Source organism: Balaenoptera acutorostrata, chromosome 10, assembly GCF_949987535.1.
Source record: "Balaenoptera acutorostrata chromosome 10, mBalAcu1.1, whole genome shotgun sequence".
NCBI classification, from domain to species: domain Eukaryota; kingdom Metazoa; phylum Chordata; class Mammalia; order Artiodactyla; family Balaenopteridae; genus Balaenoptera; species Balaenoptera acutorostrata.
In genome coordinates this window covers 87,499,888-87,524,495 of record NC_080073.1, presented here as the reverse complement: position 1 = coordinate 87,524,495, position 24,608 = coordinate 87,499,888, and the positions used below count along the sequence as shown (strand labels likewise).

General features: G+C 39.8%; 2 protein-coding genes across 2 annotated transcripts; one reads left to right on the top strand and one right to left on the bottom strand.

Moving 5' to 3' along the window:
* Positions 1 to 886: 886 nt before the first annotated feature.
* Positions 887 to 12,090, top strand: GMNN (geminin DNA replication inhibitor). The gene is made up of 7 exons (XM_007197124.2): positions 887 to 1,043; positions 3,243 to 3,300; positions 6,592 to 6,669; positions 7,404 to 7,551; positions 9,945 to 10,027; positions 10,334 to 10,444; positions 11,680 to 12,090. The coding sequence occupies exons 2-7, from the start codon at positions 3,250 to 3,252 to the stop codon at positions 11,839 to 11,841; spliced, it is 633 nt and encodes a 210-aa protein (XP_007197186.1). The 5' UTR covers positions 887 to 1,043; positions 3,243 to 3,249; the 3' UTR covers positions 11,842 to 12,090.
* A 3,582-nt stretch (positions 12,091 to 15,672) lies between these two features.
* On the bottom strand, positions 15,673 to 18,199 carry ARMH2 (armadillo like helical domain containing 2). Its single transcript, XM_007197123.2, has 2 exons — positions 17,938 to 18,199; positions 15,673 to 16,100 (listed from the first exon to the last, which is right to left on the bottom strand). Exons 1-2 carry the CDS (start codon positions 18,197 to 18,199, stop codon positions 15,673 to 15,675), a joined length of 690 nt encoding a protein of 229 aa, XP_007197185.1.
* Positions 18,200 to 24,608: the final 6,409 nt, after the last annotated feature.

Genomic DNA, 24,608 nt, shown 5'->3' with positions numbered 1-24,608 from the left:
AAGAAAGCTAGATTTTGAGCGCTGTCAAAAAGAAATACGGGTGGGGCGGGTGGCAGGAGGTGGGCACGCAGTGTCTGCAGGGTATACAGCTGAGAAAGCATTTCCTAAAGGCGGTGCTGTGCGTAGTTAGTAGATAAATATTTCCTTCCTTCTGAGAATGATAATCCTATGAAAAGTTAAGAAATGGGAAAACAGACTTGTATTAATAGCTATGGTAGGTGTAAACAAAAGATTTAACCAGACTCCAGTAAACCGAAATGTACTATGCCCACAAAGAAAGTTGAGAAATTTGTAAAACGACTTAAAGAAAAAAAAAAAAAAAAAAAAAGCTAGACGTAATTATTATTAAGGCTTTCCTGCTCCTTCAAATTGCAATGGTAGTTGTTTTCCCGGCGCCCAGAACAGTACTTGGTACGTACTAGATGCTCAGTGAATAGCAGGATTCATTGCAGGATTAGGCCTTCCGGCACTACTACCGCACCACAATGTAGTCAAAATACAAAAAGCCAAAACATAAAAGCTCTTAATACAATTAGGAGTCCGCGGAACGAGGGTTTTACAGAAAAATAAGCCGTACTACATATACAATATTTTGTTCTCCCAGTGTTTACAACTAGTGGGGGCAGGTCTTTTCCCCGCTTGTAAAAGTCAAAAAAAAAAAAAAAAAAGGATTCCGCTCTGAAGCGAAGTTCCGAGCACGGGTCAGAGGGCAGAATCCGAGGACTCTAATCAAGTAGGAGAAGCCCCAGGATGTTCCAGCCCAAACACAGGCTACGCCCACCACGCAGGCGCAGGAAGGGGCGGAGCCGAAGCGGGCGGAGCCCAGAGGCGATTCGCCGCATTCGGATGGCCCCGCCCTCCGTCTCGTGTTAGGCGATCACGTGGCCGTCTAGGGCCGAAGGGCGGAGTTCTAGTCTTTCACAACCGCGCGCGCAAGCCTTCCTGCGGCTGCGGGGACGAACGCGTATTGCCTGTGGACCCCACGCGAGGCGCCGCAGCCACAACTACGTGCGTTCGCTACGAGGATTGCCCGCTTCCATCCAGTAAGTGTGAGAGAGGTGGCCGGAGTGGGTCCGCAGGGGCTGCTAGACCAGCCGCTTTGGGCTCCCACCGGCCGGAAGTCGGGTACTCCTGTGACAGCTGCCGGGCCGCTGCTGGGGTCTAGGTGAAGGGGCTGTTGAACGGTCACAGGAGCCGGGACGGGGAGGGAGGTGAGGCTCGGGGCTGCCCCATTGGTTGGATCGGTTTTGGCGCGCTGTCCCGTCCACGCTCTCTATTGGCTGGCGGGTGCAGTCCCTGTGGCGCGCTCGGCGGTTGGAGGGCTCGGGCGCGCGGCACCGCATCTTCCGCCTAGGTTTTGGTTTCTGGGTCTCTGTCCGTAGGACTAGCTGGCGGGGTCGCGGGGCTGTTTGTGTGCAGCTGGTTGGTGTGAGGGCCTCAGCCTGGGCGTGCCTGGCTGTCGGGATGAGGCGGAACATCCACCCTCTTGACCAGTAGTTAACTGGCGGTGATCCAAGGGGGTCTGCAAACTGGGCTCATGGGACAAGGTCCCTGAACTCTGCGTCCCCCTTTAAAAAAAAAAAAAATTGAACTTGGTGACACTTGGTTTCAACAGTTTATCAGGATTTCCTTGGACCCAGTCCTATGCCAGAGTTTTCAATCTTCAATCTAGTCGTTTAAAAGAGCTAGAGAATAAAAAGTAAGGACGCAAGGTTTCTGGCGGGAGTGTGATGAACAAGTGAAGGATTAGACTTGATCCGTGGCTTTCAACTTTTTAAATTTGGACATGTACTAAAGCACATTTTTTACATCGCAATTTAGGATGCAACCTTCCAACTAAATTAGAACCTTCACTAAGCAGTATTTATTTCTTATATGCCTTGCACTCTGATGTTTTCTCGTCTGTTTAGTTACATTTTTCTAAACAACCACTGAGTGATTTTGGAATCCCAGGCTGCAACCCGCAGTTTGAAAATCATTGCCCTGGCTCAGCTCGATCAGCATTTGCTTAATATTAAATAGAATAGAAAATAGGGTGCGTCACACAATTAGATTTTCTTTCCTAAACATTTTCGTTTGCGTTTGTGTGTGCTAGGGCACAGTGTATAGTGTATTCACATGGGACGGGTCATAGTCATAGTTTAAAAGCCACTGCACTGGGTAAAGAAAGGCATGCCACAGAAATCAGGGAGATCTGTTTGAGGGAGAGACATGGCTGGGGAATTCAAAGTTGGGTTTGGAGTGAGTCCGGCCCAGCGGTGTGGTTAACAGCGTCACATAGCCCTTTGTCTCTTGCTCCCTTTTCTTTGCTTCCACCAGTGTCTCAGTTCATGATGGTGGTTAAACATTCCCTACAAATGTAAATGCATAATCTTACTTGATTGGATATTAAATCACTATTAAGTTATTGCTGGTTACCAGAGCCAAGTTTATTATAGCTGAAATCTGCCTTTGAAACAGCAGAGTTAGGATGCTGCTCTTGACTTGGACACACCCAAGTATCTGTGTTTTGCTTTTCCTGGTGACTGTTTTTCAGATCTTATTTTTTAAATTTATTTATTTACTTTTGGCTGTGTTGGGTCTTCGTTGCTGTGCGGGGGGGGGCTTTCTCTCGTTGAGGGGAGTGGAGGCTACTCTTCACTGTGGTGCGTGTGCTTCTCATTACAGTAGCTTCTCTTGTTACGGAGTATGGGCCCTAGGTGTGTGGGCTTCAGTAGTTACGGCACGTGGGCTCAGTAGTTGTGGCTCGCGGGCTCTAGAGCGCAGGCTCAGTAGTTGTGGCACATGGGCTTAGCTGCTCCGTGGCATGTGGGATCTTCCCAGACGAGGGCTCAAACTTGTGTCCCCTGCATTGGCAGGCGGATTCTTAACCACTGTGCTACCAGGGAAGTCCCGTTTTTCAGATCTTTGAGAGTCCTGTATTTAATCCAGGACACCGTCACGTTTTGTAAGTTTGTTTAGAATACACATTTTCCCTTTTGTAACAATGTTTTTCCAGCCAGAATTATTGTATATGTGTGTATAAAGTAAAGATATTAAGAGTCATTAGCTTTAGTCACTTGTCATTGACAGGGCTGAGTTTGGGTACAGTGAGAAAAGATAGTTCCATCATTTTTTATTGCTATGATTTTTAAATTTTTATTTTTATGATTGTACTTTCAACAACAACAAAAAACTAGGTTTCACTTTCTGATGCAGACCATATTCTGTTTTTGAATTACTAATCTTCTGTTCTTCACTAGGTGTATAATGAATCACAGTATGAAGCAGAAACAAGAAGGAATCCAAGAGAATGTAAAGGTATGTGATGCAATCACTTTAATTTGTTATAGAAAGCATGTAGTAAGATGTTTTTTGACATAATTTAGTCAAATTTAACCTGAATATAATTTCTATGAACGTTGAGTTAATCAGTTTTTAGTCTGAGGGCAAGTAACAATAGAGAACTGTTTAAAAATTAATTATGGTTGAATGTTAAGTTTTCTGATCCACATACATGGGATGTCTTTCCATTTATTTAGGTCTTCTTTACATTCTTTCAACAATGTTTTGTTGAAAGAAAAAAGTTTCAACAAAGTTTTTGGAGTTTTTTGAGTTTTTCACTTTTTTAAAGATTTTATTTTTTTATTGATTAATTGATTGATTGATTGATTGCTATGTTGGGTCTTCGCCTCTGTGCAAGGGCTTTCTCTAGTTGTGGCAAGCGGGAGCCACTCTTCATCACGGTGCGCGGGCCTCTCACTGTCACGGCCTCTCTTGTTGCGGAGCACAGGCTCCAGACGCGCAGGCTCAGTAATTGTGGCTCACGGGCCCAGCCGCTCCGCGGCATGTGGGATCTTCCCAGACCAGGGCTCGAACCCGTGTCCCCTGCATTGGCAGGCAGATTCTCAACCACTGCGCCACCAGGGAAGCCCCTTTTCACTTTTTTGTTAAATTTTTTCCTAAGTATTTTATTCTTTGTAATGCTATTGTAGCTGGAATCATTTCCTTAATTAAATTTTTGGGGTGCTCATTGCCACGGTATAGAAGTACTATTGATTTTTGTATCTTGATCTTGTATCTTGCAACCTTGCTAAACTTGTTTATTCTAATAGTTTTTTAGTAGATTCCTTAGGATTTTCTATATACAAGAAATGCTTTGTTTCTACTTTTAGTACATTTCATGAAATGATTTTATTAAAATCCTTTTTGTGTATCTTCAGATTAGTGTCTTTGACCACAGAGACACAGTTTGCATTATATTGCATATATTTCCAGGGTACATCATGCTCATTACCATCTAACTTGCTCATTTTGCCACACTTTTTGAATCCCCGTATTATACTATCACTGGAAATCTTGTTCCAAATGTTTATTCTTGTAACAATAAAGACAGAGCTTAATTTTGAGTTTGTAATTTTGACTGGCTTCGCTCTTAAGGTTCTAAATGAATTTACAACTTAGCTAGGAGGTCTTGCCACACAACTTAGACTATATGTATTCTCAGGATTCCTGGGAATGAGACTACATTGTCAGGAAAGTGTACCAGTTTCCAGATTTAAATTAAATAGTATAAATAAAAGCCTTTTTGTAAGTGATAGCAGGTGCTTTTTGATAGGTTGTTTTGTTTACCTTGCCTTAGTATCTTTCTTACATTATTTTTCATGAATAATACTTTGCATCGATAATTTGTGAATTTTATTCCATCAGCTTTCATAAAGGGTGATGGCATCTTCCCACTGTGCTTTGTATGTGTGTGTTTTTAAACTTTTTATTATGAAAATTTTAAAATATTCAAACAGAGAGTCAATAGTATAATCTCATTTTACTTCCCCATTTTCAACAATTATCAGTATATGGCCAGTCTTGTTTCATCTCCATCTCCATTCACTCCCCCTTTCCTCCACTGAATCAAATCCCAGACAAATAATTCATGTAATTTCAGCAGATTTTAACAGTTAAAAGAGAAGTCTAATATTTACTATCTATAGTACAACTATCTGGGATATAAAAGGATCTGGGTTCTGTTTGGTTCTGGTTCTGCCTCCAAAACTGTGACGTTGGGTGAGTTATTTAGCATCTCAGCCTCAGTTTACTCATCTGTAAAATGAGGGAGTTGGACTGAAACTAGGTCTGTAAGAGTACATTTTAGGAGTTCATCGATTCCTTGCCAATTGTACACAAAATTCTGTGCGAGTATGCTCTTTTTTTTGAGGGGGTTCATAGAATCTCAAATTGTTTTCTAAAAACATTACGACTCAATATATAAGAACCTTTCTGGCTGTAAAGAACTTATTATTCTAATGCATGATCTGTATGAATAAAATGATAATAGCAATATTACATTTGGATGGCTGGATTCTATAAAGCTTACAGTTGTGAAAGTTAAATCTTGGAAGTGGTCATTTAGCTGGCTTCTTTGGCCTTTATGAGTAGCAAGCATTTAAATAAATTAACACCTCCTATTATTAAGGTTCCAAAGTTGTATTTTCTTCTATTTGTCTGGAGACTGTTGACTAATCTATAATCTAAATTATATCTGAAATGTTGGTGTAATATTTGTTCTCACAGTAGCCAGCATTTGTTCTTCAGTTAAATAGTGAGATAATAATCAGCAGTAGAAACCTTACCGTGGGAAAGGTGAACTCTAGTCCTGTGAAGTACAGTGTGGAATTAGTAACTTTCTCACGCTGCTTTGGTGTCATGTTCTTGCTGACCTTGTTTGAGTATTCACCATTGTTTGCTATCCCGTGGTGGCAGTATAACTAATCATTTTTTGCAAAAATAGAGAGACCTTTTAGATCAGGAAATATACAGGAAGGTATTTACATATTACAAGGAAACCAATTTTTTTTCAAAAACAATAGCTTGTGCATTTTAGAGTGTTTGTATGCCTCAAGCACTGACATGTTCTCTGTCTGCTAATGAATGGGCTTGAAGCAAAACTGTTTCTACAGTCAGGTAAAGGTTGAAGGGGGGGAAGTGGGTCTTCTTACATGTGTAATATTCTTTAAAGTGATATTCTTTTGGTGGATTCATATAAATGTGTTAGGGACTATTCGCAATTTAAAGGAAGCCTGAGATGAATCCTTTTGATTAGGGGAAAGAAGTATTTTGCAGTATAAATAATTAACCTTTTCCTCCAATTTACCTTTTTTGTGGGTAGCATTAAATGTTATGATGTTTGGTAAATTTCTAGTTTCTGTGTAGAAGATCTTTTTAAGAGGGAATACAAATATTCCTGTTTTACTGGAATTTCATCATATATGGTTTGGAGTATTAGAACTTAATGTTATATTTTTGTTTTAACTAAACAAATGACTACATGACTATAGCAAGAACGTATATTGAAATGGAAGAAGAGCTACTTGTTTGTGTCAAGTTTGGGTAATGTGATTTATTCTTAGAATTTCTTCAAACTTTATTATAATTTTAGGGAAATAATAAGCTTGCTAGTTGACCAAATCGTATGTAGCATTATAAAATTATATAGCAGATCAAACATTAGTGTCCTTAGCAGTTTTTTTTCTTTTGTAAATTATGGTAGGATTAAGATGGTAACAATCCATATAGGAACTCAGTAACCAGATAATTCATTATCTTGACTTTCAGAGTAGTCCTGTTCCAAGAAGAACTCTGAAGATGATTCAGCCTTCTACGGCTGGATCGCTAGTCGGAAGAGAAAATGAGGTGTGTATTATTGAGCTAGAATGGGGTACAGATGATGCTACCTTTACATTAAAAACATTTCAAAGAGTTCCTTGGTCGGAAATACCTAAGTCATTGAAATTTGGAAATAATTTAAGGATAACAATTGTATATTCCCCACAAAAGTGGTTTTTGTTTTAATTTTTCAATTTAGGAAGTTCAAAATTGGTATGAATACCTGTAGTAGAACTGGGATAATGTAATAAGTTATGAGTTAACCTATAGGCATAATGCTTGATTTTTGTTTTTAAGAATAAAATGTTAGATTCAATCATTTACCCCTGTATGTAAATGATGAAATCATGGATGAGGGTTTCTAGACTTCTGCAGGTTGAAAATAGTGCCTTTCCATGGTACTGAATCATTTAAATAAAAATAAATTCAGCTAAGCCTTAGACTCAAGTCTAATTCAGAATAGTTGATGTAAATAAAATTCCTAAAATATAACTATACATTTTGGTAGAGTTTTGAATTGTGTAATTTCTTAAAAGGGTCAAAGATATCAGAAAGAGATATGAGTGCTTTTGTTTTTTTAAAATCTTTATTGGAATATAATTGCTTTACAATGGTGTGTTAGTTTCTGCTTTATAACAAAGTGAATCAGCTCTACATATATCCCCATATCTGAGTGCTTTAGTTTTAATTCATAAGAGACTAAACCGCTTAGCTTTCTTGTTCATTAAACAAAATGACTGATGTATATATTTTCATTATAGTTGGTTAAAAGCTTGTCCAAACGGAAACATTGGAATGACCAGTTAATATCTAAGACTTCCAGCTCTGGAGTTGTTACTGACCCAGAACATAGTGAAAATAAAAATCTTGGAGGCGTCACCCAAGAAGCATTTGATCTTATGATTACAGGTATGGAAAAAAACAAAAATGTGTGTGTGTGTGTGTGTGTGTGTGTATATATATATATATATATATATATATATATATGGCTTTTATCTTAAATTTTTTAATTATAATAAGGGTAAATATTATTTGTTGTACTGTTATGAACTCTGCCCACAGCTCTTAATTTATTAGATATTTTACTTTTATGTTTTTGGTAATTTAAGGTTTTTTATGGTGTAAATTATAAAACAGTGTACATTCGGGCAGGTCCTACTGTTTGGTAAGATCCATATATGGATGAAATATTAAAGAAAAGGAAAGTGATTAATATGGCAGCTCTGATATTGGACTTATAAGACTTGGAAATAGTCTTTTCAGAAGAAAAATGTCTAGAGATAGTGAATTTGAAGAAAAGATACCAGGAGAATGAAGGGAACAGTAGGAATAATAAAGGGAGTAAAGATGAATGAGAAGCATGTGCCTATAATAAATACTAGTTTTTAATGGCAGTGGAAATCAGAAGAGGAAGTTAATGATGTTTTATAAGTATTATGGAAGGTGATTACTTCTGTCCTAATCATGGGTCATTATTACTGAGGAAAATAATTGAGCCTACAGAAGTTAATTGTCTTACTCAAGGTTATAGTGACATTTGGGCTCATTTTGAGTCCCCTGAAGACAGTGAGGGGAAAAATGAGTAAGACAGTAGGATTTCATTTATTGGGTTGGCCAAAAAGTTTGTTCAGATTTTTCTTTAAGATGTTAAAACCCGAATGAACCTTTTGGCCAACCCAATAGAAAGGTTGACTGCATACAAATAAAGAAGCTCTAATAATAATGTAGAATAAACAACAGGATTTGTGACGCTTATATCTGATTTGGCTAAAATTAATGAAGATTGGTGGGAAAAAAACACTAAAGTTAAATACGGAAATAAACAACTCAACTATACATTATATTGCTAACATACCACATAGATGAAAAACATTAATCCATGCAACTTGAACACAGAACTTTGACTGTAGACCCTCAGAGGGCTATACTGTGAGGATTAAAAGAACTACAAAGAAATCTTGAATTTAATTTTTGTTGGCAGTGGTATTGGTGTAGTAGCAGTTTGGGAAAAAATTTGTGTATATTTTAGGATTGAGCAAATGAGTAATATGTTGATATTGTTGGGTCCATGGTATGGTTAAGGGAGATACAGTATGTAATGGGGAAGGAAAGGAAGAACTCTGTTGTGGAACTGGAATTGGGAGTGTTGGTGTAAACTGATGATTTTTTAAAAAGAACCTTTCCTAACTCTGCCAATGAAAAGAGCCCAGAAACAAATGACACCCGAATAATAAGAAGCACAATCGCATTCAGTTCTTGGTTTGTAAACACTATTCTCCACTAAAGCTCCCTGGAGAAATGGCTGCTTCCAGGACCGGGGCAGGGAAACTACAGAGTGAGCTTGGAATCTCTTGTCTTAGAAAATACGGAAGTACTCAAAACCTGATGGACACCGGTTAAAACGAGGAGTCTGCTTGAAGGGATCCCCCCCTGGCTAAATTTGGGAAAGTTTGAGCATCAAAATGAATAATGACAAGAATGGATTATAATACATTGAATTAAAAAAGAATACATGAATCCATACTGGTAATTTTCTTTTGAATTGGGGTAGGGAAAGTTCTTTTACAGAATAATGCCAACTACTAAATGTAGAAGGAACAAGAAACATCAGTGGAGGTAAAATTGGGTGAAAGGTTGTTAGGGAACTGGATATTAATACCACAGACTCAAAAATTTTACTCCATAGATCATTTATTTGTTACTAAAGGAAAAAAGTATCTTTACAAGGGAGAAATCATCTTAATCAAGTGATCAAATTTAACATCTCCAGTATTGTGACCAATTAGTATGTGCTTCTTTGGTGATACACTGAGAAGGATACAGCATTCTTACAGTGTTCCTGCCAACTTGTGTAGCTTGAATTTAATCATGGAAATAGACAAATCCAAATTTAAGGACAGTGTAAAAATAATTGATCTGGACTTTTCACAAATGTGAATGTTAAACAAATTAAAAAATATGAACACACAAAGCAAATGTTGCAAACACCTTTAACAATCTAGGTGAAAGTTATATGTGCATTGTACTTGTGTTGCAATTCCTTTGAAGGGACTGAAATCTTCAAATTGTTGGGAAAAATAAGAGAAAAAAACTGATTCGGCTTTCTAACTTTAATTTTTTTAAAAATGGGTATTACTAAAAAAAAAAAATGGGTATTACTAAGTACTGAATGAGACTGTAAATTTTTAAAAAATAGACAAAAAAGTTATTGGTTTTTTTTTTTTTTTTTTAGTTATTGGGTTTTTACAGCAGTATATAACAGTAATGATTTTCAAAGTTACATGTAAAACAATTTATTTTAGAAAATCCATCCTCTCAATATTGGAAAGAAGTGGCGGAAAAACGGAGGAAGGCTCTCTATGAAGCACTTAAGGAAAATGAGAAAGTATGTACTGAATATAATTTGTGGAATTTTTAAACATTCCAGGATTATTTTCTTTCTGCTGCCCAGGATATTTTATTAGAGCAATATAAACTAGCTTTAATGTTGTCTTAATAAAAATTTAATTAGGCAACTCTGTTACCAGAACTATTATACAAAAAGAAGCCTTTTGTGTTGAGAGCCGAAGACAGCACCTTTGTTAGGAACTTTGTGCTAAATGTGTGTCAGCTATATACTTGGAGGCATATAATTTGGTTTATAGCATAGCAAGTCTATGAAAAACTGAACTTTTTGATTTATGTCACATAGCTTCATAAAGAAATTGAACAAAAGGACAATGAAATTGCCCGCCTGAAGAAGGAGAATAAGGAATTGGCAGAAGTAGCAGAACATGTACAGTATATGGCAGAGATAATAGAGGTAGGTATTTTAACATTCACCTGATTCAGAGGCATCTATTTTTCTATAAAGTTGAGGCAGTAGTGTGATCAGAAAGTGTTTGGGCTCTAGAATGAGATTTCCTGGGTTTGAGTCCTAGCCCCCTGCCTAGCACCATTAAGTTTGAGTCAAACAGGTTATTTATCCTGTCAGGGCTCCATTTTCCTCATTTATAAAATGGGAGTAATAGTGCCTACCTTTATAGGCTTGCTATGAGAATAACAAGTAGAGAATAGGTAGAAAATTGAGAGAATTGCGTATACATAGTGAGAGCTCAATAATTGTTAGATGCTATTATTATGAAGCAAAAAAACACTTATTTTCTTGTAACAGTATAGAAAGGAATTAACTTACATCTGAAAAACATATGGAAAATTATATTTCACAGTTGTCAAATTTTCAGACAAGTTGTTTTTTTTAAATTTTTATTGGAGTATAGTTGATTTAGAGCGTTGTGTTAGTTTCAGGTGTACAGCAAAGTGAATCAGATATATATATATATATATATATATATATATATATATATATATATATCTCCAGACAGTTTTTAATTTAACTATAATGCCAATGAGATACTACTGTCATTTATAAAACTGGTAATTGGTGTACGAAATAACTTTGGTCGTCTTATCTGACTTTTTTTTTTAATTTGGAAGTAGCTAATGTGTTTATAAGAATTAGCCTGATGACTGTTACCAGTCTTAAAAAATAGGTCTTAAACTTATTCATGTCTGCAAAAAATCATCTTGCTGTTGGGAAGGACATTTTTCAAATCAAAACTTTTCTTGTACTGAATTTCTGCCATACATTTTAGCGCCATGACAGAACTCACGTTTGAAGTTTTCATTTGGAAGTACTGTAGTAGCTCTCTTAACTGCCATGGAAGTATTAATCCAAAGCAGATGGGAAATTAGGAAACCTGGTCCTTTACTGTAGATAGTTGGAGAAGTACTGATTTAAATTGTATTCTGAAAGCACGCGAGTACTTAGAAAAAAAAATAAGCAAACTTTTAAACACTGTGACTTTGCAGAAATATGATCTAACATGGCTAGCACTTTGATCTAACAAACACTTGACTGCTTGTAAGTGAATTTAACATAGAGACATTATGAAATGAAACCTCATTATAACATTGAGGGTCAGTTATATCAGCATACTGATAATGAGCTTGGATTGTGAAGTTTTTACAATAAATTATTGGTTTATTCTTTACAAGAGACTGAATCAAGAACCTCTGGATAACTTTGAATCACCGGATAGTCAGGAATTTGATTCTGAAGAGGAAACTGGTGAGGATTCTGAAGTAGAAGACTCAGAAATTGGTACATGTGCTGAAGAAGTTGTCTCTTCCTCTACAGATGCAAAACCATGTGTGTGAAATTCAGTAATATTGACTCTTGAGAAATATACTGCCAACGTTCACCTCCACTGTAGTTCTTTGTAGCAGAGCAAATAACTTTATAATGAAAACTTGGACTCAGACTTCCTTGTTTGTATCCTGGGGCCCTATTATTGTATTAAAATACAAATACTATGTATTTTTAATCTACGGTGTTTTGTGTAAATAGCATTTTCTCAGTTGTCAGACATGACTTGTGTATATGATAAATAAACTTCATTCTGTTGAGCTTTGTGTATATCTTGAAGAATGAAGTATAAGGAGTCTGGGTAGAAAATTTGTCTATTTCTGTGCTTTTGTTTTGTTTCCTTTCTAATCTGCTAGCTTGGAGGAAACAAGGGGAAAATGAATTCTCCCTCTTTAGACTGAGACAGCTGAGGTCTTACCTCGTAAACCTGGTTGCACCTCAAGCTCACTGGAGGGAATGTTGATGATTTCTAGACCCCACGCCCAGGTAATCTAACCCAGTAGGAGTGTGAGCATCTAGAGGCAAAGGCTCCCCAAGTGAATCTGAGAAGCCAAGTAAAGGCTGGTATGATCATACTCTTCTTGGAAGCTTAAAATGTTGGGGTGGTGTTGGTAGTCCTCTAGAGAAGCAAAGTGGGGAGCAGATGAAGAGATGCATGAATAGCTAAGCATTCTGAAACTTTCTATTTGCACATTTCACATACTGGTATAGACAAAGTATGTATATTGAAGGAATATGAAGTAAGAGTAGGGTAAAGTTAAGGATTTCTCATGTGGACTGTTCTGAAGGAAGAAAAGGACAAAATAAAGGGAAATTGTTTGCAAAGTATACAGCATTGGGATTAAGTTCTGTGGAAAGCATACAAGAAGCTTTGTATAAATTGGCAATAAAGAGCAGTGTCAAGCTTTAAAGGATTACTTTAGGCAAGTTATTCTTATAGAACTTTAATTTTCTTATCTCCGATATTAAGTCCACCTCTGTTTTTGTGAGAATGAAAACCTTTCCTAGAGTGCCTGAACTAAATGCTTAAATAAATGGAAACTGGGCTTCCCTGGTGGCGCAGTGGTTGAGAGTCTGCCTGCTAATGCAGGGGACACGGGTTCGAGCCCTGGTCTGGGAAGATCCCACATGCCACGGAGCAGCTGGGCCCGTGAGCCACAACTACTGAGCCTGCGCGTCTGGAGCCTGTGCCCCGCAACGGGAGGGGCCGCGATAGTGAAAGGCCCGCGCACCGCGATGAAGAGCGGTCCCCGCACCGCGATGAAGAGTGGCCCCCACTTGCCGTAACCAGAGAAAGCCCTCGCACGAACCGAAGACCCAACACAGCCAAAAATAAAATAAATAAATAAATAATAAAAGTAGCTATAAAAAAAAAAAAATAAATGGAAACTATTATTAATCTATAGCAACGCTGTCCAATAAAGTTTCCTGGGATGCTGGAACTGAGTTGTCCAGTATAATAACCACGTAGCCATATATGGCTTTTGAGCACAAAATGTGGCTAGTATGAATGGGGAACTAACATTTTAATTTTTAAAATTTTAATTTATATTTAAAGAGCCATGTGAGGTCAGTGGCTACTGTATTAGTGCAGCTGTGTATGTTTTAGATTTGGGCCATCAGCCTAAAGAAAGAGGAGAGCTAAGTAGAATAGGATGACTTGGCAAATAGAAAGTATTTCTGGAAAATGTCAAAAATGGATTGCCAGGATTTGATGGCAGGGAGCAAAAGAGGAAGGAATTGAAGAGGGTTTTAAAATTTAATGTCAGAGCTAAAATTATTAATCTTCCAGAAGAAAACATTGGAGAAAATTTTAGTGACCTTGGATTTGGTAAAGATTTCTCAAAAAAGGACACAAAAATCATGAATTACACCATAAATCAGACTGCATAAACATCAAAAACTTCTCTTTGAAAGACTTTTAAGAGAATGGAAAGACAGGCCACAGACTGGGAGAAAATACTTGCAAAATATACCCAACAAAGGGTTTCTATCTATAAAGAACTTACTACTCATTAAGTAGACAACCTTATTTTTTATATAGAGGAAAGATTTGGACACTTGCAAAGCATATGCACAGATAGCAAATAAGCACGTGAAAAGATGGCAACACAGTCCTTAGGGAAGTACAAATTAAACCTACAGTGAGATGCTGTTATGTGCCCATCAGAACGGCTGAAGTTTGAAAAACAAAACTTGACCATACCGAGTGTTAAGGATGTGAAGCAACTGGGACTGTCCGGCAGTGCTGGTGGCAATGTTAAATGCCACAGATGCTATCGAACTGTTCAGCAATTTCTTAAAAGTTAAACATACACATTCTGTATGATCCGGCCGTTCTACTCCTAGGTATTTACCTAAGAGAAATGAAAGCATATGTCCACATGAAGATTAGCAAATAAAGCCCTTGTGCTCAAAGTCTTATCGTGGATTTGCTTCTAAGAAAATCCAAATGTTACAGAGAGATGAGCTTACAAGGGACAACAAAGGAAAACAGTAACCATTTGTTGTTAGAATTTTGGTAAGCGATTTTAAAATCGTAGCATAAAAATGCCTCAAGGCCCAAATCTGAACCTCTGTTTCTCATCAGAGGCCTGGCATTATTTGACTCTTCAAACTACGTTCATGAATTACTTTGAGGAAAAATTAAAATTCAATTTAAAAAGCACTTGAAAAAAGTAATTTGTGACCGTGACCCAGTTTCTAAAGGGGACTTATGATTTCCGACCCTTATTCTCCCACTGTAAACTGAATTCTAGTTTGAGAAACTCTGCGTTAACACAATTCACAAAATCCACAAAGGATGAAAAGGTAACAGTTGCTCAGTAGAACACAGCGTTTCCTGGTTTAAGTTTTGAGAAAATTGCCCCTGAGAGCCTCATGAATCCACGTGATGTGATTAGCATCCCTAACAACATTCCTGTAATAAATACAAGCAAGGATCACGGACCTACACTACTTTTTTTACAGGCCCCTCAGTGAAAGGTAGAAGCGTAACGCTAAAGTAAGCTTAGTCAAGGCAAGTCTGTGAAATAGGAAAGTACGTAGTTCAATCTATGAGGGCTCCGACTTAAGCTAGAGGCAAATGTTAATGTAGTTAGACACAAACAGGTACACATCCTGTAAGCGCTTCTCCGTAAACATTTTTTGTAACAAAGCTTTTGATGAGGCTGGGCAGTACAAAAGTCAGGTGCAAGCTTTCTTTTACATATTCTCTTAACAGGCAAAATAGGGAGAGTAAAAATCCAGGAGCCTAGCTTTAGGCTTGTCTTTAGGTGTCTGAACACATGGTACTCCATCTCTATCCAGAGTTGTGCCAGTGGAGGTAAGCACTGCTCCTATTCAGTGTAAATTCCCCCAAACTGGTCAGCCTGATGTGCAGAAAGATCATGGTCTGGTAGCCAGAACGCAACCTCAGCCAAAGATGCGGCAACCGGAAGGCCAGCACTGAAATAGGGCTGAAAGGATACATATGGGTGGGATGACAGTGTCCACTGTAGGGTGTGGCTGTGAGTTGGGTCTGGATTTGGCATTTCTGGGTGCCTTAGCTTAATGTCATCTAATAGCCCCCCAAACACACCATTGCTCCTAACAGTTATATAGGTAATGCATCTTCCAATGAATTCTCATTTTATGAACTTAATTTTTATGAGGTTATTTTAAACAGTGGCGCTTTTCATAAGTTTGGTTATTGCAGTAACTATGAAAATGTATATAGAATTTTTCAACTATCTAAAAGAAAATGCTGAAGAATAATGTGATTGGCTTTTGTTATTTATTTCAGTTTTCCAAGGTGATACAATGGTGCAGACAGCTGCATCAGGTAACTGGATTTAGAGAAATTAATTCCTGTGAAAACCAATGAGGAAATACAGCACCTCTGCAAAATTCTCAGGCCATCCAGACCAATTCTCACTGGCCAACATTTGCAAGTGATATTTTAGAGAACTGTAGTCTCTAAGCTCCTGCATACAGGGCAGGTTATTGCATGTCATGACAGAGAGAACATAGCAACTCCAAAATTTAACCAGGAGGTTGCTGTTTACGTCACTTTTCATGGTATGCTCAAGTCTGTTATCAAAAAGATCAATGAGAATAGGAATAAACTGCAAATGTTTGGCTCTTCTCTGGTTGACAGGGTTTAAGTAACACCAAGATGCAACACTCTGGAGTAGCTGGATCTTTACTTTTGGTTCCATCTCGTAATTTTGCAACAAGTGAGCTACTTCTTTCATGTACTCAGCTGCAAAATTTCCAGCAGTTGGTCCTCCTGTAAAACAAGCATTTGCATTTCCAGAAGTATCTGGCGTATCTAGTAGCTAGTGACATTTGAGTGCTCCTGTGTTCATATTCTCATCGCTATGGATGTGATACTTCGGATATTTTGAGTTTTCCTCTTTCTCCCCCACCCTGTGTGCTGCTGTGAAGATGAGAAAGTGTGTGTTGATCAGTGTGGAGTTATATGAAGAGCACTGGGAGGTCCCTGCCTGCCCAAAGCTCCTCCCTGTTTCCTTCAATCAGGCGCCTATGAGTCAGAATTGCAAGATGAATAAAGCCTGGCTGTGTTCACCTAGCAAATCTCCCTCATGGTCTCATTCCTGAGTCTCTGTCTTCAGTACTTGAAAAAGTACCAGAGCATTAGAGCAAACAAAGGAAACACCAAAAGGCTGAGCTGCAAAGCCAGGGTCTAAATGGTAAGAGAGAGGTTTTTCATGAGTTGTCCATCACTGTCCTGTTCTCCTTACACATTTCTCAGCTCAAATCTTTTGCAGATCTGGGACCAACCTGGTGCTTGACTCTACTTCCATCATATACCTGAACCCCAGATCATCCTAGTTCAAATCTCAAACTCCGAGAAGGTCCTAGATAAGAAGGCACTGATGGAGACAATTTAGATGGTGAGGAGAAGCTGGCACAGTTGGCTGGATTCTAGCCACTGGAGTTTTGACCTGGTTTGGATTCCTCTTATTTGCACTACCACAGTCCCATGGTCCCAAGGATATTCTATGCAGTGTAAAGCTTTAGCCAAAGCCTGGGCATAAGCCCTTTCCATTGTTTCCCACCAGTACAACCAAGGCTAAGTAACATCAAGTTAAAGGATTCTGATCCCTTTATAATTAGCTAACTCTTACCCCAAATGGTGACCACAGCTCTACAGGGAACTGAGCCTGCCTCAAGTAGTGGATGCCATTTACACCCCCTCACCTGGGTGTTCTCCTGAGTTTCTGTCTTCTCTCTGGTCCTATGCTAGTGGTTCTCAATCATTCTGGTACCTCGGACCCCCTGGTCCTTGAAAACAGTAAATGTTTTCTCTCATGGACACCATTCTGTGAAAGCAGTCTATTAAACTGCATTGAAGTAATTCATTTTCCCATTTAAAAAATAATCGATCTACCAAGGACACTAACAGCTACCAACAAGAGCTTCTAATAAGGCGATGTGTTGTTGAGGATTGTCTATAAAATTTTTTTACATGAAATTTATTAGAAAAAAAAGTGAAGCAAGTTTGGACTTGACAATCAGAGCAGTGTGTCTTTAAATGGTTTACCACTGAATTCTCTAGCCAAGTATACATGGTTGCTTTTCACTAAGGCACCTATTGGCTTTCCTAGTAGGTATTTTAAAAGCCTTAAGTTCTTCATAATTTTTCTGAACTAGTGTCTGTGTAATGCATTTTTACAAGATAAAAAATAAAATACCGAGTCGTTTTATTCTGTAAAAGGGTTGAAATTATATCAATTCAGTATAGATTCAATTTTTTCATGATACTGAAAAGTTTGATAGGCAATTTCAGTGTATATGTGTGTGTGTGTGTGTGCGTGTGTGTGTGTATATATATATATATATATACTTTTTAAATTAAAAACAGGAAAGTACCTAATTAGTAATTTATTTGATGGACACATTCTTTTAAAAACATGAGATCCTTGAGGAGAAAGTAATTAGTAATATCTTTGGCGGTGCAAAGACAAAAAACTAATAATTTAGGCAAAGGAAATGTTATTGGAATGTTAAGACGAGTGCTGTGAGAATCACTCACTGACAGTGTTAGAACAGGCGAAAAGACTGTGGAACACCTCTGTCAGCACAGCTGGTTAAATCAGTACCTGTAAAGGCCAACAGTCCAATTCTATAGGCAGCCTGAGCTCTCTGTTCAAGGGCTAGAGATTTATCCTTCAACATATGGCCAAGCACCGCAATTTTTTCTTTGTGAAAAATACTCTCAGCTGTAGGGATGTGTTCTTCCTCCTTTTTAGTGAAAAAGCCCTTAACAACACTCCAGCATTTCTTGAGGCAGTGATACAGCCCCACAAAACATCGATAAACCTTAATCCAAAATTGCGCACAGTAAGCCTGGGTCTTTGCCATTGTGTAAAAAGGCCAAGGGTGCTTAAGTCACACCACTGGCAGTAACAGAAGTGAACAGTCAAGAACTCTGGAATGCATCACTTAGCAACACCATAGAATGGAATACACAAATCCGGGGGAGGCCATGTATGCCTAGATTCTTTCTTCAGCCTAGCATTGAAGGCCTTCTACAGTTTGAGCTAAACCAAGCTTACTTTCACTTCTCTGGTGCACAGAATCTCAGCTTAAACTAAACTGGCTTCCCCTAACACACACTCAGTTCGTTCCTGTCTTTGCGCCTTTGCTTAGGTGACGCCTACTAGGAACTTGCCCATTCTGCTTTGACTGTTCCAACCTGTACTGAACTTTCCATTGAACTTTCATAGTATTATGCCTATTTTGCTTATTTGTTACATAGAGTTTTTCTCTACATCATAGATTTCCTATATTGATCTTATTTTGCTGAGAAAATAGAAGCAATCAAAAAACAACTTCCATAGCTCTCCCCATCACATCTACCCACCGATCTGCATCTGTGCCCATATCCTCTGGCTTTCCTCCTGTTATACGGATGCCCCCTCCATTTATGCAGATTTCAGCCAATCCTTCTCACTCCATTCAGGGAGGCTGCTCACTATTCTTCTCTTGCCTTATTAATTTTTCAATCTCATCTGGGTTCTTTGCATCAACAAACATGCTGTACTTTTTCTCATTAAAAAAATAAAACAACTGTTTTGACTTCATATAGCCCCTCCTCCTGGTTATTGCACATTCACACAATGTGCAATATTCTGCTCCCCTTTATACAAAAACTCTTCAAAGAGTTGCCATACTTGCCGTTTGAAACATTCTTTTTTTTAATATTTATTTATTTTTGGCTGCGTCGGGTCTTAGTTGTGGCATGCAGGATCTTTCATTGCTAGTGCAGGCTCTTCGTTGCGACACGTGGGCTCCTCTCTAGTTGTGGCGTGAGGGCTCTCTAATTGTGGCATGCAGGCTCCAGAGAGTGCAGGCTCAGTAGTTGCAGCGCACGGGTTTAGTAGCCCCATGGCATGTGGGATCCTAGTTCCCCGACCAGGGATCGAACCCGCGTCCCCTGCATTGGAAGGCGGATTCTCAACCACTGGGCCACCAGGGAAGTCCCTGAAATATTCTTTTATCCTCTCTTGGATGTACTCCAAATTGGATTTTAACCCCACCATGACTCTACTGAAATTGCTCATCAGGGTCACTGATGACCTTCATTCTGCTGAATCCAATTCTCAGTCCTCAGCATTTGTCACTCGTTTCTCCTTGAAACACTTTTTTCACTTGGCTTCTAAGATGTCATAGTCTTTTAATTCCCTACTGGTCACTCTTCTTTTCCTTTGCTGCTTCCCCCTCTTCTTTATGACCTCTAAATATTGGAGTGCCCCAAGGCTCAGTTCTTGTTACTCTTGTTTTCTATCTATACTTCTTGGAGGAAACAAACCAGTCTCATGGCTTTAAATACCATTCACATGCTGAAGACTCCCAATTTTATATTTTTAACTGGATTTCTCACCTGAACTCCAAACACAATTACTTTCAATCACCAACTTGGTATCTCCATTTGGATGTCTAAGAGGCTTCCCCAACTTAACATACCTGAAGCAAAATTCCTGGTCTTCTTTATTATTTTTTAATTTAATTTAATTTTTTAATTTATTTAATTAATTTATTTATTTTTGGCTGCATTGGGTCTTCGTTGCTGTGCGCGGGCTTTCCCTAGTTGCGGCAAGTGGGGGCTACTCTTCATTGCGGCGGACAGGTTTCTCACTGTGGTGTCTTGTCTTTGTTGCGGAGCACAGGCTCTAGGCATACGGGCCTCAGCAGCTATGGCATGCAGGCTCAGCAGTTGTGGCCTGCGGGCTCTAGAGCGCAGGTTCAGCAGCTGTGGCGCACGGACCCAGCTGCTCCGCAGCATGCAGGATCCTCCCGGACCAGGCCTGAACCCATGTCCCCTGCACTGGCAGGTGGATTCCCAACCACTGCACCACCAGGGAAGCCCCCTGGTCTTCTTTAAATCTCGTGCTTCTCAGTTTCCCTATCTTGGAAGATGGCATTCCTTCCTTCCAGTTGTTCAGATTGAAATTTTTGGATTCATACTTGGCTTTTGTCTGTTTCACATCTCATTTCCAATTTATCAACAAATCCTTTTGGCTCTACTTTCAAAGTAGATATTTAGACACCCTGTCCAAATTTGGGACATTCTACAAAATGTACTTGCTTGTACACTTCAAATATAGTAAGGTGTGGAAGTTTAAAAAAAGGGGGGGGGGCCATTACTGTTCTAGAGTAAAAGAACCTGAAGAGGAGAGTTACCATATGACCCAGCAATCCCACTCCTGGGCATATATCTGGAGAAAAGTCTAATTTGAAAAGATACACGCACCCCAATATTTATAGCAGCACTATTTATAATAGCCAAGACATGAAGGCAACCTAAATGTCCATTTACAGATGAATGGATAAAGAAGATGTGGTACATATAGACAATGGAATACTACTCAGCCATAAAAAAGAATGAAATAATGCTATTTGCAGCAACATGGATGGACAAAGAGATTATCATACCAAGTAAAGTAAGCCAGACAGAGGAAGAAAAATATCATATGATAGCACTTATATGTGGAATCGAAAATATGATACAAATGAACCTATTTACAAAACAGAAGCAGGCTCACAGACATGGAAAACAAACTTATGGTTATCAAAGGGGAAAGTGGGGGGAGGGATAAATTAGGAGTTTGGGATTAGCAGATAAAAACTATTATAAATCAGATACATAAACAACAAGGTTCTACTATATAGCACAGGGAACTATACTCAATATCTTGTAATAAACCATAATGGAAAAGAATTTTTAAAAGAATATATATATGTATATATATATGAATCACTTTGCTGTGATTCAGAAACTAACACAACATTGTAAATCAATACAAAAATTTAATAAAGAAAAGAACCTGAAGAGGCATGACAACTAAATTAAACATGTAACCCATGGCTGGATCCTGTATCTATGTGTGTGCATGCATGTGTGTGAGCATGTGTATGTGTGTGTATGCTATAAAGGATATTACTGGGACAACTGGGGAAACATAGACCTGCATTATCCAATATGGTACCCACCAGCTACATGTGGCTATGGAGCACCTGAAATGTGACTAGTCTGAATTGAGATGTGCTGTAAGTGTAAAATATATACTGTATTTCAAAGACTTAGTATGAGAAAAAGAATGTAAAATATCTTATTAATAATTTTTATATTGATTACAAGTTGAAAGATTTTGGATATATTAGGTTAAATAAAACATATTATTAGAATTAGCTTTCCCTGTTCTTGTTACTTCTTTTCTAGTGGCTACGAGAAAATCTAAAACATCAAGCATGGTCCCTTTCTAAGGTCTTTGTGGTTATTGTTGCTTCTGCCCGGAATGTTCTTCCCAGGGATATCCACATATCCACATGACTGACTCATCCCATCAGTTCCTCAGGCCATCCTCAAATGTAGTTTTCTATTCGGCCTTCCCTGAGCACTCTCTTTGAAACTTGTGATCTTTGCCCTATCACATCTCCCACGCCAACATTGGGCAATTACATTACTTTTCTCTGTCTTTTTTTTTGGCCATGCTGTACAGCTTGTGGGATCTTAGTTCCCAGGCCCCCGGCAGTGGAAGTGCGGAGTCCTAACCACTGGACCACCAGGGAATTCCTTCCTTTTCTCTGTCTTATTGTCTCCTCTTTCCAGGATAGGAGCCCCGCAAGGGTAGGGATTTTTATGTCCTCTCATTTTTTTTTTTTCTTCACTGCTATAGCTCCATTGCCAAGAACAGTCCCTGGCATATGCATACCTCATTTATAGTTAAGTATGCAACAAATACTTGTTGAATAAATGAGAAGTTAGAGAACTAGTTTTTAGCAAACAAACAACTGTTGTTCCCTGCAAAAAGTGTACTTAGAACTTGCTCAAAATCCATCATATTTGTTTTATAAGAGATAATGTCCCCAGGACAATTTCAGGGATAAAAATATTTATTTTTCTATTTGACTACTTTGTTTTTCTGATATAGTGAGAAGTGCTGGTGTTTTCTGCTGACTTTGGTTTACAATTTTACTTTATAATTTTATAAAGTAAGTAAGGTAATTCAGTTAAGCAGTACAGCAACAAACCATATAGGGGAAATTGTTTTTACTGCTGACTCTGTAACTAAGCAAACACTGGTATTGAATCACTTGGTAAATACTCTCAGAGCTGAATGTCAGGGGCTTCTCTGTGATGATGCTGGTGGGGGTTTGGGTTGGGAACATATACAAATAAACAAAGACTCTTTTTAGCCTCAGGGGGCTTACAGTCTGCTCATAGATACCACAACTCTGAAACACAGCTCTGGGACATGGGGTTTGCAGAGTTGCAGTTACGGTGGCATTGCAAGGCATTATCACAAAGTAGAACAAAAAAGCTTAGTTTAGAAACGGTGCAGGCTCTTATGTTATGGCCACCTGCAGTAACTACAGCAAGGAAAGCCACCCGTGATGGAAGCAGTACCTTGGCATTAGCAAGGCGTGCATGCGTCTATCGAGATTTCTTCAATTAGGTACCTCTCCTAAAGAAACTGTTTATGCGGGCTGGCGTTGGGAAGACAAAGTTAAGACCTTTGGGTGATAAACAAACACATGCACTGAGAGAGGCCAAAACGTGGGAGCAGAAAGACCCTGAGCTCACCTCCTCTCACAACCACACCAAAATCACAACTATCTGCAGAACAACCATCAGTGCAAAAGACTGGAACCTACCAGAAAAGATTTACAACTAAAGACCTAAAGAAGGAACCACAACTAAATGGGCAGGAGGGGAGGACTGTAATATAATCAAATTCCACACCCCCTCCCCCTACACGGCTGGCCCACAAGCTGGAGAAAAAATACATTGTAGAGGTTCTCCCACAGGAGTGAGGGCTTTGAGCCTCATGTCAGGCTCCCAGCCCGGGGTTCCAGCACTGGGAAGACGAGGCCCCAGAGCCAGCGGGGCTTTATTGCAGGAGCCCCACAGGACAGGGGAAATAGCGGCTTCACTCTTACATGGCGCACACGAAATCTCATGCGCACTGGGACCAGGGCAAAAGCAGTTAATTGCTGGGAGCCTGGGCCACACCTACCTGCTGGTCTTGGAGAGTCTCCTGGAGAGGCGGGGCGGGGCAGCTGCAGCTCACCCTGGGGACACGGACGCGGACGGCGGAGAACAGTCAGCTGCATGAACACTCCTGGCGGCCGACATCTTGGATCATTAAGACCTGGCAGGGAGGGTGTGGGGGGGGCGGGGATACAGCCCCGCCCATCAGCAGACAGGCTGCCTGAAGACTAAAGAGCCCACAGCTGCCTCTGGACCCACCTCTAGACACGGCCCTGCCCACCTGAGGGCCAAGACCCAGCTCCACCCACCAGTGGCCAGCCACTGGCCCCTCCCTCCAGGAAGCCTGCATTAAGTCTCCAGACCAGCCTCACCCACCAGGGGGGCAGACACCAGAAGCGAGGAAACCACCATCCCACAGGCCAGACCCTACCCTGGGACCAGCTGGGCCCTGATCCTGCCCACTAGCAGGCCAACGCAGCCTCCTGGACACCCTGGACCCCATACCCAACTGTATCAGGAACCGCCATCCCCAACTCCCCAACGATCTGAAAGGAGTTCTGGGATCCCTGGGCCCTGCAGCCAGACTCCAGGACCTGGCTCTGCCTGCCGGTGGTCCAGCACTAACCCCAGGATCTGGCTTCACCTGCCAGTGGGTGGGCAACAGCCCCAGACTCTTCGGGACCCTGACTCCACCCACCAGTGAGCCAGCACTGGCCTCAGGGCCCCCAAGGATTCCACCACCAGCTACCTCGTGACCAGGCCCCACTAAACAGCAGCCAGCAGCATCTGTACAAGGCAGGGCCTGGCTATCCACCAGACTAGGGGCCAACCAAGCCTACCAGGCGGCCCACATAGTCAGCCTACCACAAAAGAAGGACCCACGCAGCCCTCTTAGGGGGAAGCCCCAGAGCGTACAGCTTGGGTGACAAGAGAGGAGTGCACTGCTGGGACCCATAGGAGCCTCCTACGGAAGGCCACTTCTCTAAGGCCAAGAAACGTAACTAACCTACCACAGACATCAAAATACCAATAGCAACTTAGACAAAATGAGGTGGCACAGGAATATGTTCCAGACGAAGGGATATGATGAAATGCAGCTCTTTTTCTCCAGTTAGCATTACAACAAATCTGAGAAGTAAATATCATCCTCATGTATGGATAAAGGAATTTCAAGATAAGAATAAACTCAAGTTGAGAATGAGGTGTAGTGTGTTGTGTAAATACCAACTCAAGAAGGGCATGTGAAAAAAATACACCAGACTCTGAACAGGAGAC